General features: G+C 41.8%; 1 protein-coding gene across 3 annotated transcripts in view; it reads right to left on the reverse strand.

The window, feature by feature from the left end:
* asic4b (acid-sensing (proton-gated) ion channel family member 4b) overlaps positions 1-20147 on the reverse strand; it is a 58681-nt gene that overhangs the window by 5137 nt on the left and 33397 nt on the right. For all 3 annotated transcript variants that reach the window (XM_077199279.1, XM_077199280.1, XM_077199281.1), the window contains exons 2-4: positions 6659-6803; positions 4918-5045; positions 288-441 (exon numbers count right to left, since the gene is read on the reverse strand). In XM_077199279.1, the coding sequence (XP_077055394.1) occupies positions 288-441; positions 4918-5045; positions 6659-6803 (427 nt within the window). The remainder of the gene's footprint in view (positions 1-287; positions 442-4917; positions 5046-6658; positions 6804-20147) is intronic.

Below are 20147 nucleotides of genomic sequence, written 5' to 3' on the forward strand. Positions count from 1 at the left end.
CGCAATTGCGTGTTATAAAGTCAGAATTGTGAGATACAAACTCGCAATGGGCTTGTTTATTAAATAAGTTTGCTTTATAAATTGTTAGAACGCTCATTTCCAAGAAAGCCACTGTCTCAACAGTGAAAACAGGAATGTTGGGATGGAGCTGCCAATCTGTCTGCAGCATTAAGAAGAAACATACAGATGAACTTTGTGGTGGCGTGATAAGTACACACACGGCACATTTGCTCATACTGATACAGACAGATTTTATGACAACTCTCCCACTTACATACAACACGCACCTGGCATATGCACCATCCTGCAGTTGCATTCTCTCTGCACCTGCGTGCTCTCACAGTGCAGTCTGCAAGCACTGACGCTGTAGGTGTCGTATCCTGGGATCACAGGCTCAGATGAAGGCCGGCAGTTTCCCCACGGCTGTGGCAGGTACGTTAGCTAGAAAAACAGCAGACATTTCGAGAGAAGGTCTCTGTCTCTGTGCTTCTTTGTCAGCTTGAGTGCACCCTATAGCTGTGAAATACTTGACACATGCAGTCTCAACTAGAAAACATCCCGGTCAGCCTTGAAATCTTTGCACTTTTTGTAAATGAGCTCATAATTAATTGGTATTGAATTCAGACCTATTACAATTTTTTTTGTGCGAAGCAACAGGAGTGTGATGTTTTTAAAGGGACATTGTGTAGGAATTTCTCCCATCTAGCAGTGAAATTTTATTTTGCATTCAAACGAATTGTGCTCTCCAGCGCCTTGCTTTTTCAAATGCGTGTTGCATCTACGGTAGCTGTTATGTACCAAAAAGCTATGACAGGATGTCTTGTCTTCTAATAGCACTTCGTCGAGTTTTCCTTCGGGTGAACAGGTTTGTTATTTCAAACAAACTGCAACTTGACACAATGAACAAACGGATGTTACAGTATGAATAATAACAGTGCAATGCAGCCTTTTAAACTTGCCGGGGCAGTGACAAGCGCCTCTCACTGCTCTGCTCCTCTGTTTCTGCTGCTTTCAGTTACGTGACACTGACTCTGAACGAAAACACGTTGTGGAAACGCGTTGGCCTAGTACTTTTTGACCCTCTCTGCTATTATAATTTTTCAATATGGCGGAACGACATGAAAGCCTCCATGGACCTACCCGTCACATGTATATAAAGCAGAGGTGTCAAGTCCGGGTTCAGAAAGTAAAATTCCTCCTCAGTATTTTGTTCCAATCACCTGGATTTGCTAATTAGCACAGTTTTTCAGCCAGGAGATAGAACTAATTAGTGAAATCAGCTGGCTGAGTTAATGGGTGGAATAAACATATGGCAGGACTTTTACTTTCTGACCCCTGGAAATGACGCCTCTGATATAAAGATAAAAATTTCTTCGTTTACGAAGATAAGTCAAATAATTGGCAGAGGTATTTGCAGGGGCGGACTGGCCATCTGGAGGACAGGGACTTTTCCCGGTGGGCCGCTGGCCAATGTGGGCCGGTCCACCCGGTATACAAATATATATATATATTTTAAAAATGACTGAAATCATAATCTCTTTTCTACGCAAATGGATGAGTGAGTGTGTTTTGTTTGCACGTGAGTGTTTTGCCCTCCCTCCCAGTATAGTTTAGTTTAGTTTAGTCTAGTCATTGCGTATCTTGAAAAACGCCCCGTTAATTCACGTCATCTAATTTACAGAGAGAGACAGATTAATCCGGTACAGCGAATTTCTGTGAGCAGATAAGATAATAACAAATAATTGTCTATGGCTGAAAGGGGGAAGAAAAGAAAAAGTGGAGCTGAAAAGTTACTCATTAAAAAAAAAGCATTAGAGGTAGATGTGTTGAAATGTTTCAAATTAACCGATTATGCATTAGGCGGAATCGGCGCAAAGTAGGGTTGCCACCAATGTTCCCTCTAAGATGCGCGCGTGAGCGGCCGCGCACTTCTGATGCTGAGGCCGCGCACTTCTGAAGCCGCGGCCGCTCAGAAAAGATTAAAATGCCACGCAGAGGACTGACGCGAAATGTGTGGGGAAATCCATTTGATTGTAGTTTAAGTGAGAAATAATTTCAGTGTTCTGGTCAACCGCTATAGAGTGAAAACTGGTGAATGCAGTTTACAGGTTTCATAGAAAGAGAATAGGCTTGTTTGAGATGAGCAAAATCTGCGCAGAACCGATCACCGGTGATCAGCGCGTAATGCATGCCGGTTAGAAATGTGTCCGAGTGCGGTCCGCCATGCTCTGATGTCACGCTGACGTGTGTCAAAAAGCTCTCGCGAGCGCAAGGCGCACGTGTCGGATTCTGCAGTCGCGCGCAGTTGCTCTCCACCGACTGCGCTGATCAAAAGCATGATGGGAAACGACTTGCTGACGACACAGCTTAATGTTGATTGGTTTAAACAACCGTGATGTATTGTTCTCTTTAAAAATGTTTTATTTGAAAACTCGGATATCATGTTTTATGTGTATATGTTATGTGTGAATATTCCCAAACTCTCGGACAGTGCGATCTCTATGGGTTATGCAATGTCATTTTATATAAAAAACACATAGCATATGTCTGTATGAAAGAAAAAATGATTGATAAACACATATTTGGAATGTAATTAAATAACAAGTACTTTGGGTGTCTTGTTCATTATATTTATTTTCATATAAAAGAACAGAACTTAAATTACATCCAGTTTATTAGCAACACTGTGCACGTTCAGTTTGTTATATATTAAAATAATATGATATGTAAACAAATAAAAAAAGTTGAAGCATTTAAACTGATATATTATATCACTTCTTATCACTTTATATCACTTATTATATTATATTAGGCCTATATTTTATTATATTATAAGCCTAAATAAAGAATCTCACGGGCTCATTGGCATTAAAAACTTTGAAACCCCCTGCTAAAGAAAATATTGGAAAATCATAAGAAATAAACAATCATTTAACTTTGATGTTTTAATGCTTCCTGTTCACAATTAATTGACTGTATACAAAAACACTTTATGTTTTTCCCAAACCATCTCAGTGTAACAGCTTATTTTTATTCCATACTATATTCTATTATTGTAAAGAATTGAACTGTCCTACAGAAGATTTTGTAAATAATTTTTCATAGGATTTCTTGGTAAAGACTGTACAGTTAACAGCACTGTGAAAAAAATATCAGTTAACCTAAAATGTGCTTCATTTAGTGACTTCTTAATTAACTGCTTGTTTTTCAAAAATATGATTTAATACCAATAAGTTACATCAAGGGTCAAATAAAATAGAAACGCCACATTCAAGTTAAAAGTTACAACTGAATGTTGAAACCATTGTGTTTCTACGTATGCTGTACAGGTCAGGTATAAAGAATATTTTTGCTCAGGTGGCGAAATATGTCCGCCCAATAGAAAAAAGTTTTGCTCAGCAAGAAAAAAAATTTGAGGGAACATTGGTTGCCACCTGTCCCGGTTTTACCGGGATTGTCCTTCTTTTTAATAACCTGTCCCGGGAAATTTATCTACTCTCGTCCCGAGAGTTTATCCACACTGAATGTCCCGGTTTTCGAAAGGCTACGTGAATACAGACATCCCACGTCTCCCGGAAGTTCCACGAGTCTCCCGCATATTGATAGCGGCTCCCTGATGCCCGCAAATTAGTTCAAATCTCCTGGAATCTAGATAGAGCGAGCAAGACCTCGCACATACTGTGCTCCAAACTATCCTTTGTAGTTATGATCATTGCAGATAGGACCAACACATCTTACACAAGAAGTTTGCACCTTTATGGCCGTGTGGCTTTCTGGGCAGGTTTTATGAGTATATTATTTGTCTTTTTGCATTTTAGTGCTAGGTAACAGTGTGCCAACACACAGATGAGCCTATTTTGTGTAGAACTGCACCTAGGGTGAATTGCCCTAATGTGGGACACTGCCTAATGTGGGACACCTAAGATCTAGTGTTTGTAGGTCCCCCATAAATACATGAATGACAGTGAAACTATGGGTTAGACAAAGCTCTGGTGTCCTAGTGTTCCACATTTGGAAATTTGGTTTCCAAATCCGGGACAGGATGATCAGCCTAATGTGAGCCACTTGAAGACCCTAGAGATGTTCCCTACTCCGCTCAATCCAGAGGGTTGTTATGGGGGACCGCACTGTGGTTGCAGCCGTTGTGTGTGCTGACGCGCAATACACTGTATTAACACCAGACAGAAAATTCACGTCACCAGATGGAAAGAATGGATGGAGAAGCATAGGTAACTGTAAAGCTATGTCTTAGTTGGTGATTATCTTGGCGAAACCCGAGTACAAATCAGCATGAAGTTTTAACATCTACTCTCGTGTAATGGAAATCATGGGACAGTACTTCAATGAGTCAAAAATATTGTGGTGGGGCATGGTTTGTGGGACAAACATGGTTATTTACATGGTTTTAGTCTTGTAATGCAATATTAGAATACTTTTAATGCAGATTTTTAATTTTTTTTATTCTTGGAGGACGGTTTGAAGGCTCTTTTGTGTGTGTGTGTGTGTGTGTGTGTGTGTGTGTGTGTGTGTGTGTGTGTGTGTGTGTGTGTGAGTGCGTGTGTGTGTGTGTGTGCTTGATTGGTTTCCAGGTCATAGGATGGAGGACAGAGGAGCGAGGAGACGAGAAGGGATATTGAGAAGCACCCGAAGTGTAATAACTTGTCAGACGCCATTCTGGTTTTTGTCGTTCGCTTGTACGGTGGCTCTGAATTGTCCAAAAAAACTCTCAAAATGCTGGCTGTGGATGCGAAAAACACAGAAAATCGAACCCGATCCAAATTTTTTATTACGGACGAAAGTTTCATAGAGAGTGTCCAAGCGTGATTGACATACATGACGAGGTTGAATTTATTTTTTAACGTGCGAAAATTTTGCATGCGAATTTCGGACTCAGTGTGCAAGGGCCTTTAAACTTACCCTCTGTTCCTGACAGGAAACAAATGTCTGGAATCCTGGAGAGACCCCAAAGCCCAGCTGGTGGATGTAAGGGGGTTCGTTCTGACTATGAATCTGAACCCGAATACCTGCCTCCAGCGTCGTCTCATCTGAAGATGGACAGATTGTATGGGTAAAAAATTACATTTGACAGACATTTGTATTTGACAGTTCTTTTAAAGATCTCAATTTATGCAAAATCGCCTCTGTTTTGGGGTCCTGTTCACCCTGTTGGGGTTTATTTTGCGATAATGACCAGCTAGCTGGACATTATCCCGCTTATTGTATGACTACTCACCAAATAATCGTAATTATTTTACCTCTAATTTTAAACACTACCGTTCAAAAGTTTGGGGTCAGTACATTTTTTTTAAAGAAATTATTCAGCAAGGATGCACTAAGCCTAAACGCATACCTCGGGTCTTTAGTGACCTGGGATGTCATTCACTACCCTCCTCCTCATACATTTTTTTAAAGATAGGCATCAACCTTCTTAGTATTTCAATTCATTACGAACAATAAAACAAGAAAAACATAATTAAATTATAAAAGAATGCCTGTTTCCCATTTATTCGTTTGGCTAACGACCCGAGGTGTCTAACAGTGTAAGTTTTTTTTTACACAACAATAATTTAATCTTTGATGACTGAATAAGTGCAATTCACCTTTATTCCTCAAGGTGAAAATGTCTTATACACAAAGATGAAGTGACGTTTCACTCATAGTTACCGCGGGCAGAATACAAAAGAATAGAAAGTTTCATCAGCAAAACTTGAAATGGCTCAGAGCGATTTACTGAAGAGCAAGTACTGAACGCAATCAAATATTAGTGTCACTGTCACTTGATGGTGGATCTGTTGAAGAAGCTGTCAGCGATCAAAATATTGATTTTGAAGATGTTGAAAATGATAGTTTTGAGAATACGTTTGAGATCGCGAATATGAGCCAGATGCTGAATGTACTGGAAAATGAGCTCTGATGAGGACAGTGATGATGGTATAAATCCAAGCTCCAAAAGGGAGCAAAATGTGGTTTATTTTATTTTTCTGTAATTGTTACTCTAATATCAGAAGAGTTTTATATTATTGCGACAGGTAGAGATCCATCCGTGTTAGGTACAGATAAGGGCCGCTAAAGACCCAAATATGTAATAATGATTGGCGAAACATTCATGCATTTAAGGGTTAAATTGATCAAATGGGACAGTAAAGGAATTTATAATGTTACAAAAAAAATTGCTGTTCTCATGAACTTTCTATTCATTAAAGAATAATGAAAGAACTGTTTTCAACTGTGGGTAATAAGAAACGTTTCTTAAGTATCAAATGAGCATATTAGAATGATTTCTGAAGGATCATGTAACACTGAAGACTGCAGTAATGGCTGCTGAAAATTCAGCGTTGTTGTCACAGGAATAAATTACATTTTAAGATTCAAATAGAAAACAGTTATTTTAAATTGTAAAAATATTTCACAATATTACTGTATACTACTTTTATCTATAATACTATACTTTTAATCAAACAAATGCAACCTTCTTGACTTGAGCACAAGAAACAAATCTTACTAACCCCTAACTGTATGAAGAAGAAGAATCCATCATACAAAACAATCTTCTTTGCAACAATATTACAGTAGCATAAATACTAAAGTCATTCAAGGTCATTTACACTACAATCTATAACTGAGACGTAACATAGCAGCAGTTGCATTAATCACTCACTGGTTTCTCTCCAGATGGGCAGATACTCGTCCTGTTGAATATCCAGCATCAGCTCCAGGCCGTTTCCAGTGCCGCCTTGCCTCACCCGCTTGGGTGATGTCTTGTTTCCATTAAACGTGTAACATTTTCCATACCGTGTATAAACCTGTAGACCACAAAACACAAACATGTATTAGACATGTTTGCACTACTGAAATTTCATTTCAACACTTACACTCCTCAGCCTAGCCATCTTTACACCCACCAATATCTTCTTTTGAAGGTGCAATTAAAATCTTCTTCAGATTTCCTAACCATACCAACACCTCATGATGTATCCATTATCGAAGCAGCTGCATCAACTGTTGCTTTTTTCTCTTGTTTTGACTCTCTGTCCTGTTTCCACCAAGCCTGGTCCACATTTCCATCATAATGGCTAACAGAGGCTACAGTATGTCTACATTAATCCTGATACATTTGAAAACAGCATTTTTCATTTCAAAGCCCTCTCCACCCACACTTGCTTTTTCAAGTGTTTTCCAAAAGTTTCTCATTCACACTGAAAAACACTAAAATCAACTTACTGCGCATGTGTAAAGTAAAAAAAGCTTACTGAGAAGTTACTTTAGTCTAGTTTAGTTCCTTTATTGCCCACAAGTGGAAATTTAGCTTTGGGTTCACTATACTCAACACACAAGGACACCAACACAACATAAAAATATACATTAAAAAAATAAAACAATAACATTTACTGTACCAATCATAGTCTACATATCCACCCCTACTCATATTCATATCTTCTCAACATTTAAAATTCGAATGGCAGTTGGCACAAATTACATCTGGTACACATTTTTACTCGCCCTAGGTTGTCTAAACCGTCTCCTTGATGGTAACAACTGAAATTTAGAATGTAAGGGATGAGAAGAATCCTCTATAATAACCCCTGCTTTTTGTTTAACTTTTAATACATGTTTCTCATTCAGTGGTCTTTGTGCCTTACCTACAATTGCGCTAGCTACGTTGACTACCCTAGAGAATTTCTGCTTTGATTTAACAGTCAGAACTCCATACCACATAAAAAAATAAATAATAATAATAATAATAATTCATTACATTTATATAGTGCTCAAAGTTTCTGGGTACTCAAAGTGTTTTACATGAAAGGGGGAATCTTCTCAACCACCACCAATGTACAGCGTCCACCTGGATGTGTGCACCATATTGTGCCAGAATGCCCACCACACACCAGCTTACTGGTGGAGAGGAGGCAGTGATGAAGCCAATCAGTATATGGGGATGATTAGGAGGCCATGATGAAGAGAAGCCAAGGGGCAAATTTGGCAGGATGCCGGGGTTACACCCCTACTCTTTTTCGAAGGACATCCTGGGATTTTTAATGACCACAGAGAGTCAGGACCTCGTTTTAACGTCTCATCCGAAGGACGGTGCTTTTTGACAGTATAGTGTCCCCATCACTATACTGGGGCATTAGGGCCCACACAGACCACAGGGTGAGCGCCCCTGCTGGCCTCACGAACACCTCTTCCAGCAGCAACCTGGTTTTCTCAGGAGGTCTCCCATCCAGGTACTAACCAGGCTCAGCCCTGCGTAGCTTCAGTGGGCTACAGGGTGATATGGCTGCTGGCAAGTACATAGTCATATTAAAAGACATAATACTCTCTACAATATTCTTATAGACCATCTCTAAAATATGTGTTTTAAGTGTTTTAGCCTCCGAATAAGATGCAATCTCTGCAGTGCCTTTTTAAAAACATAATCTACATTTCCAGCAAAACTCAAGTTACTATCTATGTGTCACGGGTCCTATCAGCAACGACACATCTCAACCTAACTCAACTCAGCGCACCTGGTCTCGCTCATCATCTCCGGAGTTCTGATCAGTTCCACCTGCGTGTCATCATCACTCACCTTGATCGCTCACTGCTTATAAGGCCCTGTCACTTTACACTCAGCGTCCGGTCTCGTCTATACGATACCCATGACTCTCTGGTTCCTAACCCTCATGGTCTGGTTCTAGAACACTCTCCAGTTGACTTGGAACTTGCCTTAGGTGTCAAATAAATATTGTATATTCTACTTCCGTATTCTCGTCTTCAGTAGACTGTGACACTATGAATGTTCCCAAGTATTTAAAACTATCGACTATTTCTACCTGGTATCCATTGAGTATAAAGGGGTTGCAAAATTTCAGAGATTTCCCATTTGTTTCTACTAATCACTAATTTCGGCAAATGTATCTCAAGTGCACTCAATTTGCACAATTTTTGCATGGAATTTATATAATTATAATACAATTTATTTATTTCGGTTCCACCTAAAGGCTGACAAGTGCCAAATCGTCAGTGTATTTAAGTACACTAAAATATGTGTAGACTAAAATTATGTGACTATGACTATGTGACTATGACTATGTGTACACTAAAATTTTATTTTTAAATTAATTTGTGTACAATGAGAATAATAGAAGAGATAATATAATAGTTGAAGCGACCAGCTTTTCTTTTGGCACAATCATTTTATTAGCAAAATAATTTCCCTTATGTTTTGCTGCAGGGCAGCAATTGCAAGTCAATATTCTGTCATCTTTGCAGGAATACAGTATAATATGAAGGTTTTACAAAGTCACTGCAGCAACACTGTGAAAGTAAATAGCACTCAGCAGGCACACGGTATAAACATAGATTTCTGTCAGTGCAATATGTGTCATATGACCAAACATGCATCACCTGTTTTTACAGTCCACTCTTCAATGTGAAAACTGTTTTCAAATTCATTCATTTGGGAGTGCATCTTCAAAACAGTCCATTTTCACTGGACAAAAACGCCACCTCAATGTGAACGGAAGGCCAAATATATAAAAAAGGATGCAATTTTAAATGAAACTGGATAACCAGCAGGGCTAGCACATTAGGGAACTCCAGATTACTGCGCCTCATATTCTGAACTTGAAGAAGAGCTATGAAGCAAAGCTTGATGCTGCTGCCCCAAGAAAACTATCAGGCACCTTTTATTCAACCCTCCACCTACGCTTTCCTTTTTCTCTCTTGATGACAAAAATAAATTGTGAACTTCCATGTACTCCCACATTCCACCACTGCTACATTTCCTTCTCTGGCTCCATATAACTGCTAGAATCAAGTTCAAAACAAGGCAGTACACAACCTAAAGGCAGTCAAAGGTCAAGCTCTTTAGTTTATCCAATCAATGTAGACCTGCAACTCAACTTTTATCTTGCATTTTTTTCTTTATATTTGTATAGGAAGCCCTTCTTTTCCAACAGATAGCATTCCAAATTCCATGCACGTCATTGTTGATAACAATTGTCTAGTATGCGATGTAAAAGCAATATTGTAAGTTGCCCTGGAGAACAGCATCTGCTAAATGCTTTGAATGTAAATGTAAGAAAAAGACCACTTTAGTCTCTTGAAATAGCTTAATCTACCTAGCAATTTTGCCATGCTGGTCATTGTTTTTTTTTTTTGTTTTGTTTTTTTATTCAATGCATGAAACCACTCCCTTCAACAAATCAGAAGCCTTCCCACAAATCATCCTGATAACAGACATGGAAGGTGGAAAAGTCTGATATGACCAGAGAATATTCATAGAACGTTGTGGATAACACTATTAAATGTACACAAACATTGTGTAGAGAACATGACTAACAGACAAGTAAGACCAAATAGAGTACAAATGTGAACCCGTAAAACAGACAGACATGTATTGTGTGGCACTCACACTGAAATTAAATGATTGCCTTTTGAAGTTTAATAATCACATTAGGGAGTATAGCAAATCTTGTTTTTTTCCATCTCCAAATTTAAAGGGGTCATAACATTTATTGTTTTATTATTATTATTTTAATATGAAGTTCACTTATAATGTCAATAATTTTTTTTGCACACAAAACATACAATACATATGCAGAAAAACTTTTTTTTCAACCTTCATTCAGATCCTCTGTCACAACACAGAAGGAAACTATATAGCGGGCACTCAGCTTACGGCAGGGCAGGCAAAGACAGATGTTGCGGGTGGAGAAACAAACTCTCTGTCCCGTCTGGTATTGTGTGGCTACAGCTCTTCGGACATCCGCCTGGCGTTGGTGTCTAAGCACTGCCCGCTAGAGGTGCACGTGAGCTGAGTCCCATACCCTCTCGCTCTCCTCGAACCAGTGGTTGACAGCTGGAACCTCCGAAGGTCAGCAGTTTCCTTCGTACATTCAGTTTAACGACATTAAGTTAAATTTAATTCATCATTCATCGGAAGCGTGTGCATTTTAGACACCTATTATGCGTTGGCTCTTTCCATGTAATAAATGTGCACCCTTGAATAAGTGGGGTTTTACTTCAACTGCTCAGGACGGGTATGACCCATTTCCGTAAAACTTCAGTATCTTATCTTAAAGAAAATAACGGTGACGTTTCCACGCAACGAACGCGTAGTTTCATAGTGCCCGCGCAATGAAATGGCAGCTTTATCAATGGTTTTGACTGCTTTCTCGATAGAGAGCTGTCATCTGCTCATGTGAACATCAGTGGCTGTCCTGAGGAGAGGTCAAACATGGACTGCTCAAAAATCTGTAGATGAGAGCTATATGGGACCGAGCGCGAGTGAAATCCAGTGAAAGATTGTAAAGAGTGCAGCGAGTATCTGTGAGCTGTGAGGACACGAAATGACGCCGCACAACGCCTCATTAATTCGCGCATGTAGTCATTTAATGTTTACATATTTTTAAGCACTGAATTGCTATAGAATCGCAAATTATTCGATTCTTAGCATTTTAAATCAAATATTGATCGAAATAAATGATTCACGATTCAAAATACATGTTTCGAGATCGATGCATATGCATCGTCAGGATTTGTAATAGATGCATCGAGAAAATGAATGAATCGTTACACCCCTACCGCAGGTATCTCCTGATTTCCTGGATCTTGCACTCAGTCTGGCCGTTTGTCTGTGGGTGGTACACTGAGGATAGACTTACTGAGACGCAGAGGAGTTTGAAGAAGGCCTGCCACACCCGGGAGATAAACTGGGGACCTCTGTCCATTACGATGTCAAGGGCCATAATCTCGGGGTGTTGGTGATGGCACAGACTGGGCCCCCTTGATGTACAGTAGCGCTCTTGTAGGAGCGAGAGGGTTCGCTGGCTGCCTGGGTGTCCAGTGCCCGGAGAGGTGTGTGCGGAGTCCATTAGGGACAGACGGCAGGCGGATGGAACATACAACATCCCTCAGGACCTTCCGGTGGAGCAGGTTCGTTGCGAGTGGCTTTGAGGAGTTGATAGTCGAGGGAACATTGGATCGGACTGACTATCATGGCTGGTGGGAGAACAGATTCTGGAGGACTGGAGTCAGGTTCAGGATGATACAGATGGGACAAGGCATCTGCCATGCAATTCTTGGTACCAGGTCGGCAGGTCACTGTGAAGTCGAACCGTGTGAGGAACAGAGCCCAACTGGCTAGTCTCGGGTTGAGTTGTTTGGCTTCTCTGAGATATTCCAGGTTCCGATGATCTGTGATGGCTTCAAAATGGTGATAAGCTCCCTACAGCCAGCGTCTCCATTCCTCTAAGGCGAGCTTGATCGCCAGAAGCTCACGATTCCCAATATCGTAATGTCAGCGGTTGATCCCTCCAGCACCATGAACGTGATCTTCTCATGCAGGCAGCCAACGCGGAGCGTTTCTGTGGGGGAGAAATGAATGGACCACGGCCTAGCGGTTTGCCGAGAATGGTGGGGATGGCTAGTTCCTGGGAGCAACGTTTCCTCTGGAGGTTGAGTCTTTGGAGGAGTTGATGAGATATGAAGTTCCCTGTGTTCCCTGAGTCATTGAGTGCTTGTGCTGGAACGAGAAGTTTTTGGGTGAGAATTTGGACAGGTGTACGAGTGAGGGCTACGACTTTTGGGAGAAACTGGATTGTACACACCGCTGGGCGTGGGGGTCGAATCGGGCAGTTCGCGATGACATGGCCTTCTTCCCCACAATACAAAACAAATGTTGCAATAGTCTCCTTTGACACTTCACGCTGGTGAGGTGAAATGCATCGACCTGCATGGATTCAGGTGCTGGAAGGGCGACAGATGGAGAGATGGGAGTAGGATGCTGAGCAGGTTGATGGAGTGACCAGGTGTCCAGATCTGCACAGCTTTCTGAATGAAACTCTCCAATCCAACGTTATCGTCATAAATTACCATCTAGTGGCGCACTTCCGAGTTGAGACCCTGGCAAAAGACTGTTAGCAGTGCCATCTCATTCCACCCGCTGGATGCTGCTAAAGTGCGGAATTTAAGAGCATATGCATTTATGGGGGTTTTACCTTGACGGAGGTTGAACAGTTGATCATGGATGGAGAGTACTGATGCAGTTTGATGAACTATGTTAAGGAACTCATGACTGGGCCATTGGAATGCCAGATGGATTGCGGCCATTGCAGAGCTCGTCCAGACAACAGTGAGATCATAAAGGCGATACGCGCACGTTCGGTGGAGAAAAGCTGTGGCTGCATCTCAAAGTACAATGAACAATGTAGTAAGAACCCGCTGCAATCCTCCGCCTCACCATTGTATGTCGCTGGTCGGGCCATGGGACTGGCAGAGGCAGGTGGTGAAGGAGCGGGTGGTGCGTAGGGGAGAGTTTTGCCGAACTGCTTGCACTTTTTTTTTTGTAGTACAGTTGGCTGCTTCAAAACTTTCTTTGTAAACTCTCCATTAGTCTGTGCCTCATGCACAAAACAAAATTCTCAGAACAAACACATAATCCTACCACCATTAAAATAAACCATTCACGTGTTTCCGATGCTGGGATCCTTCTGAAGTCTGAGCTGTTTAAACTGGATTCATCAAAGTGAACGTTCTTTCACTCTTCCATTTGTCCTGGTGTCGGCAGACTCAAGTGTGTGGAGTATGTAAGACTTGAGAAATTAGATAAATGCCAGGCAGTCTACATGAGGAACGACCACTCTCTGATGATACAAAGGCCCTTTCTGGAAACATTTGTGTTAATGTAAACATTAACATTTGAACTCTCTCTTGAGAAACTGGTGCCAATATTCGAGACACAAGTCCAGTGGCAGAGCCAGAGGGCTAGTTGGGACGAAGTCCTTGCCGACCCTGTTGCCAACAGGCCCCCGCTGAAAACATTACACTGTTTGATTTTTCCGAACATTTCCCAAATCTCCCAGCGGACGTGAATGCATCCTTACGCAGCACGCACAAGCGTGCAGCGCGTGCTGTTGCTGCTACACTTTTCATTGGCACTGACACTCAGCTCCTCCTTCGTGCTCCAAACGGCTCCAAAACAAAACATAGCGCGGCAGCACACAAAGGAACGATGAAGAGCGTTTTGCTGGTATGTGTACGGCTTTTATTGGCATTAAATTAAAAAAAGTACTGTTTTAACGGGAAGTTAGGGAGATGTCGCACTGTAGTGCTTAGCATTAATACTTAAATGAGCATTACTAGTCTCGTGAAACTGACTGACTGTCACGACTGCGAGAAGATGTCGTTAGCAAATGTTCAGCAACAATCACAGACATTAGGTAGGCTTATTCATATTGGCACGTGTAATGCAGCATATTGAACTAATCTTAATAAAACCACCGTGGAGATAGTAGATGTGACTGTAGAGATGTACCGAAGTACTGAAGTAAGTTTGTGTAGACATACAATTTATTAGCACTTAACATAACATGTCTAGACGTCTTTAAGCAAATTTTCCTTGTGTTGTGTAGGCTTGACCTCAATATACTCAGATTTTGTCGTAATGTATTACTTTAGTATTTGTATTATTAGTAACGGTGTACTCATGGTAAATAATAACAAGCAAATTGTTCGAAATAGGGACAACAGAATGAAGAGAAAATGCGATATCACCAACTTCTTTCTAAAGAAGCAAAAGTCAGGTGCAGATCAGGGCCAAACATATCCCAGTCCCAGTGTCAGCTGTCGTAGTCAACCATATGTAGGTGGTGGACAGGGAAGTCAAGAAGAGAAAGATGATGACACACAAGAACCCAGTGTATCACCATCAGGTCAGAGCAGTGAGCAGAGACAGTAAATTGTGTCTTAAATTCAGATTGTGTGATGATTTTCGAGTGAAGTATTATGGTATAATATCCAATGATAATTTTAAAATTAATTCAATTTCAGTAGAGGACCAGAGTGAGACGTGTAATTTTTTTAGTGTAATTGAACACTTTGTATATTGACCCCCCAAAATAATACCTTGCCACCCCTTTGCCACCCCTGTTTTAAAAGTCTAGCTCCGCCACTGCGCAAGTCTCACCTAAGCAATCCTAATCTACATCTTTTTCCCTTGATCCCCCATTCCCTCTTTCTATCATGCTGAGATCACCTGAAATTCACCCAAAAATCTATATGGTTTAGTGTGAATAATTATTATACAGTATATTACACATGTTTGGTATCATTTGAAATGTCTCAGTGCAACTGGTAAAAATGTCTCATTCCCAAAGTAGTAAAACAAAAGGTAATAAAGTTTATAAGAGTTTAGAGATAACTTGCACACAGAGTAGGGTGGGTTTTTTCCAGGCAAATCGTCTCCTGCTCTCAGAAGGTGTAAACTCATACAAATTCCCATTGTTAGCAAATGGTTTCATGTAAATCAACTTCTGCCCCCAGCAAGTCTGGGGCGGTGCTTAATGTAAATTCCCACTGTGAACTCATGTTTACATTTGAAAAGAGGTTTCTGCCTTGTCTGTCTATATAATGAAATGCAACGAGAGGCTCGGGGCGTTTCTCTAACCCAGTCTAGCCCGTGATGCGAAGTGTAAGCAAAACACTTTGCATTATGTATTTTCTAATGTCAAGGTATTGCATCTTCTCTCTTTATTCCAGAGCATTTAATGTTTGTATCTATTACCTTTGAACTGATTATGCAATTGGCGTGATACATTTAACTGACAAAATAAATTGTAAACATTTGATTTTATTCTAATCGACTCTGAGATTATTTTCAGTAAAGAGTTAAAAAGAATAGTCAAACATTCGCTCACACTTAATGATGCACAGATATAATTAAAGCCTTTTTCATTTATGGAGTCAGGTGAAATATGTGAAATGTTAATTAATACATATGAGAAAATGTATTTCATTTAATCAAATTACTTGGCCACGCGGAAAGACAGTAACGTGCAGAGACCTTCACCCGCTGATCGAATGCCTCCATTGGGTCGATTGAGTCGGGCTTACAAGTATGTCAGAGACCCTGTGCATCTGTATCCATTGTAGATTCTGCATACTGTATCTATTGTAGATATAGCGTCAGGGGATGTTCACACAGAACGCGTTTTTCCTCTGTGTTACTTTTCCATTGGTCAGTTCTATTGCAAAATTCAAAAAATGCTGTGCTCAAGTTAAAAGAAGCATAACTTTTAAAAAATACACCTGAAAGTAAAAAGTACAACTCTTATTTTTCATTAAAGATATTAAAACTTTTGATGACCTTAAATGTGTGACAGATGACATTTTAAGACTTATTAAGGACACACAGGGAACATTGGAAATGATTAAAAAAAAAAAAAAAACATTTTGTCTACCCACTGACTTTAACGAGTAATCAGACACATGACAAATGTTACCAGGAACTAATTGCCCAGGAGCCAAGATGGCAGAATCCAGGTTGCCTACCTCGGAGGGCCCCTGCGATTTGCTAAGAAACTGCCTTTAAGATGAATGGGACTGTTAATGTAAAGCTTTCTTCAGGCATTATAGACTTCCTTGGTCAGTACAAGTGAAATGTTTACAAAAAAGTATTTATACTTATGCTCTCCGTATATAGCTAATAGTCTCTTGTGGGTGACCCATGTTTGTGTACGTCAGTGACCTGTGTGTATGAGTAACATATGTTTGTGTGTGACCTGCATGTGTCTAGGCAGAAAATAATGACCATCTGTTGTAATTCAGAGTAAGACATTGGGGATTAAAGCAGGAAGCAGGAAGACAGAATATTGACCCAGCTAAGAAAAATATGTTCTCTAAGAATGCTTTGCCAACGTTCCCTATTTCTAAAAATCTTATTTCTGAATAATATCTGAATGTTCAAAATGTCCAGTTTTTTAAACGTTTTAAAAACTTCTTGGTTATATGAACGTCAAGGGAACATTTCATTTTATCATTTTACAAACATAATGGGAACATTACTTTTGAACATTCCCTGAATTTTCTGAAACATTAGATGAACTTCCAAATAACATTTACATTACATTTACATTTATCTGACGCTTTTATCCAAAGCGAATTACAATTGCTATATTTCAGAGGTCGCACGCCTCTGGAGCAACTAGGGGTTAAGTGTCTTGCTAAGGGACACATTGGTGTCTCACAGTTGATTCGAACCCCAGGTCTCACACACCAAAGGCATGTGTCTTATCCACTGCGCCATCACCAAACCCAAATAAACCATTTAACACCAGATAACTTGTTTTCTTGAACAAATGTTTAATTAATGTTACTGGAAGAATGTTGATAACTTTGAGAGAACCTTGCCACAACGTTAGCTAACGTTCTGAGAATTCCCCCTGTTCGCTGGTAACCTAAAGCTACATTAATATTGTACCCGTGTACCAGCCTTTTCTCAAACAAGGAAATATTATATGCTTATTCTGCGGCCCAAAATACAAAGTTGATTATGTGATGCGTATCTAAAGTCATATATTTTATCAGTTCTATCTATCCAGCAGTTTTGATATGTAGCTGTCATCTCCCATTTCCCTGAAACATGTGTCAGTCAAACTGCAGATTATATTCATTATAAACAGTTCTTCTTCAGAGTTATTTAAAGGACAGCAAATAGAAACTTAACCTAAGGTTTATTCCAAAGAGCCTCTGTACCCAAAAAAAAAACCTTATACAAATGCTATGCTATCCCCCCCCCCCCCCTCTCTCTCTCTTTCTCATGCACAGATGAATGTGAGATGCATATTTCATGAGTAATCTGCTAAGTGGATAGAGGTAACATGTGAATGTATTCCAAAAGTGTCACGCATCAGGACGAGATTCAGATGCAGGCACAAAGCAAAACAGTAAACAGTATAAATAATAATCAGATCCAGCAGGGGGCGCACGCAGCTCAATCCCAGGTGGCCTTCAGGGAAATGGGATGAAGAGGTCGCGGCGACCGGCTGGGCGGGGCCACACGTCCGGCGGAGAGATCGCTGGTGGGCGAGGAAAAAGGTACTGGAGTACAGATGTAGAGTCGGGGAAACAGAAAGCCAGCCAGGCCGAGGCAGAGAGAGAATACAGTCTAGATGGCAGGGAAAAAACGAAACTAAAAGAAACACAAACAGGCACTGGAGACTCAAAACAAAACACAAGGCACAATCTGACTTGACAAGGGAAAAGGCTTAGGTTGGCCGGAGCACTGGGTAAATAAACACAAACAATCTGGCACAAGACAGCGAACACGAGGGGAATAAATAGGGGAATAATTAAGGACGTTTAGTCAATGACACGTGAGAGCGGTGAGCGCTAATGGAATTAAAAGGGGGGGTGGGGGGAGAACGCCACAATGACAACGGAGCACTGTCAACACAAACCATGTACACCAAAACAACAACAAGGCACGCAGACTCGACCAAAGTCCGGTCAAAGATGTCCCGAGCCGGGACCCAACTCCTCTCCTCCGGGCCGTATCCCTCCCTGTCCACCAGATACTGGAAGCCCCTGCCCCGGCGTCTGGCATCCAACATTCTCCTGACAGTGTAAACAGGAGAGCCATCCACAAGGCGAGGGGGAGGGGGGCAGGGGGAGAAACAACAAGATTAAGACGATATTTAAACTCAGGTTTGACCCTGGATACATGGGAAAAAAGTGAAGGAGGGGGCTTGAGCCTAATCGCCACTGGATTTTACGGTATGGGCCAATGAACCTGGGAACCAATTTACGAGAGGCTACCTTGAGAGGCAGGTCCTAGGTGGATAGCAATACCCTATGACCACACACATAGTGAGGTGAGGGAATCTGATGGCGATCGGCTGCTGCCTTGGTCCGTCTGGAACTCCGGGCCAGGACCCCCTCAGCCCAATTTCATGTGCGGCGGCAGTGCTGAATGAAGGCCAAGGAAGACGGGACTGCAGTATCGGGTTCCTGTGAAGGAAACAGAGGAGGTTGGTAACCAATTGAACATAGAAATGGGGACATACCCGTAGACTCTACCGGCAGGGAGTTGTGGGCATATTTGACCCATGACAGCTGTTGACTCCAGGAACTAGGATTCTGGGAGGTCAGGCAGCGGAGAGCTCTCTTGAGATCCTGACTGGCTCGCTCGCATTGCCCGTTGGTCTGGGGAAGAAACCCTGAGGACAGACTCGCAGAGGCCCCGATCTGTCGACAGAATTCTTTCCAAAACCGGGAAACAAACTGAGGCCCGCTATCATAAACCACATTAACCGGAAGGCCATGAATCTGGAACACGTGTTCAACCATAGTCTGAGCAGTTTCCTTGGCAGAGGGGAGTTTGGGCAAACGGATGAAGTGGGCCACTTTAGAGAAGCAGTCCACTACCGTCAGGATTACGGTGTTACCTCTCAAGGGTGAGAGGCCAGTGACAAAGTCAAGGGCCTGGTGTGACCATGGACGAGAGGGAATGGGCAAGGGCTGGAGCAGACCAACAGGTGGCTAGTTTGAATTCTATTTCTGAGCACAAGTCGAGCATGCCAAAACGAACTGCCTTACATCTGGGACTATGGAGGGCCACCAAAACCGCTGGCAAATGGCACCCAGCAATCTCCAAATTCCTGGGTGTAAGAGCAAACTAGCAGGGGTTTGAGGAGCCCTCATGCTGGATGGAGACAGGTAGCAGAGTGCGAGAACAGGGGAAATTCGAACAGGGAGAGGCGCTCACCAGGATTCCCCGGTTCACGGTACCCGGTTTAAAAGGCACTTGATGACGAAGTGCCCAGACTGCCCACAGTACAGACATAAGCCTTGAACCAGGCAGTCTTGCTTCTCCTGAGGTGTGAGACGGAGGCACCCCAGCTGCATGGGCTCTGTGTCTATAGGAGGAGGTGATGATTGAACGGGGGTGACCTGGGGAAAGGTGCCCTCCCCCAGCCTCCAAGATGGGCAAACAGACCGACGCTGGCGGAGACGAAGGATGCGACATTCTACACGAAGAGCCAGGTCAACCAAGGAATCCAGGCAATCTCATCCTGGATGTTGTCCAGCCCCTCCAGAAATCTGGAACGCAGGGCCCCCTCATTGCACTCACAGGAAGCCGCCAAGGTTTGGAACTGGGCGGCATAATCAGTGACAGAGCGACCTTCCTTTAAAAGCCACAGCAGCCTGGTAGCCGCCTCATCTTCCCTTGCCGATCGGTCGAACAGCTTGATCATCTCCTCACGGAAGTCATCAAAATAGCGGCAAAAGGGTTCTCGCGCATCCCAGACTGCAGTACCCCACTCACGAGCCTTTACCAGTATGCAAAGTTAGGACATACGCCACCCTAGAGTTCTCAGATTTTT

This window comes from Siphateles boraxobius, unplaced genomic scaffold (genome assembly GCF_051911475.1).
Source record: "Siphateles boraxobius isolate OS27281-9 unplaced genomic scaffold, OSU_SipBor_1 41, whole genome shotgun sequence".
Classification (NCBI taxonomy): Eukaryota; Metazoa; Chordata; class Actinopteri; order Cypriniformes; family Leuciscidae; genus Siphateles; species Siphateles boraxobius.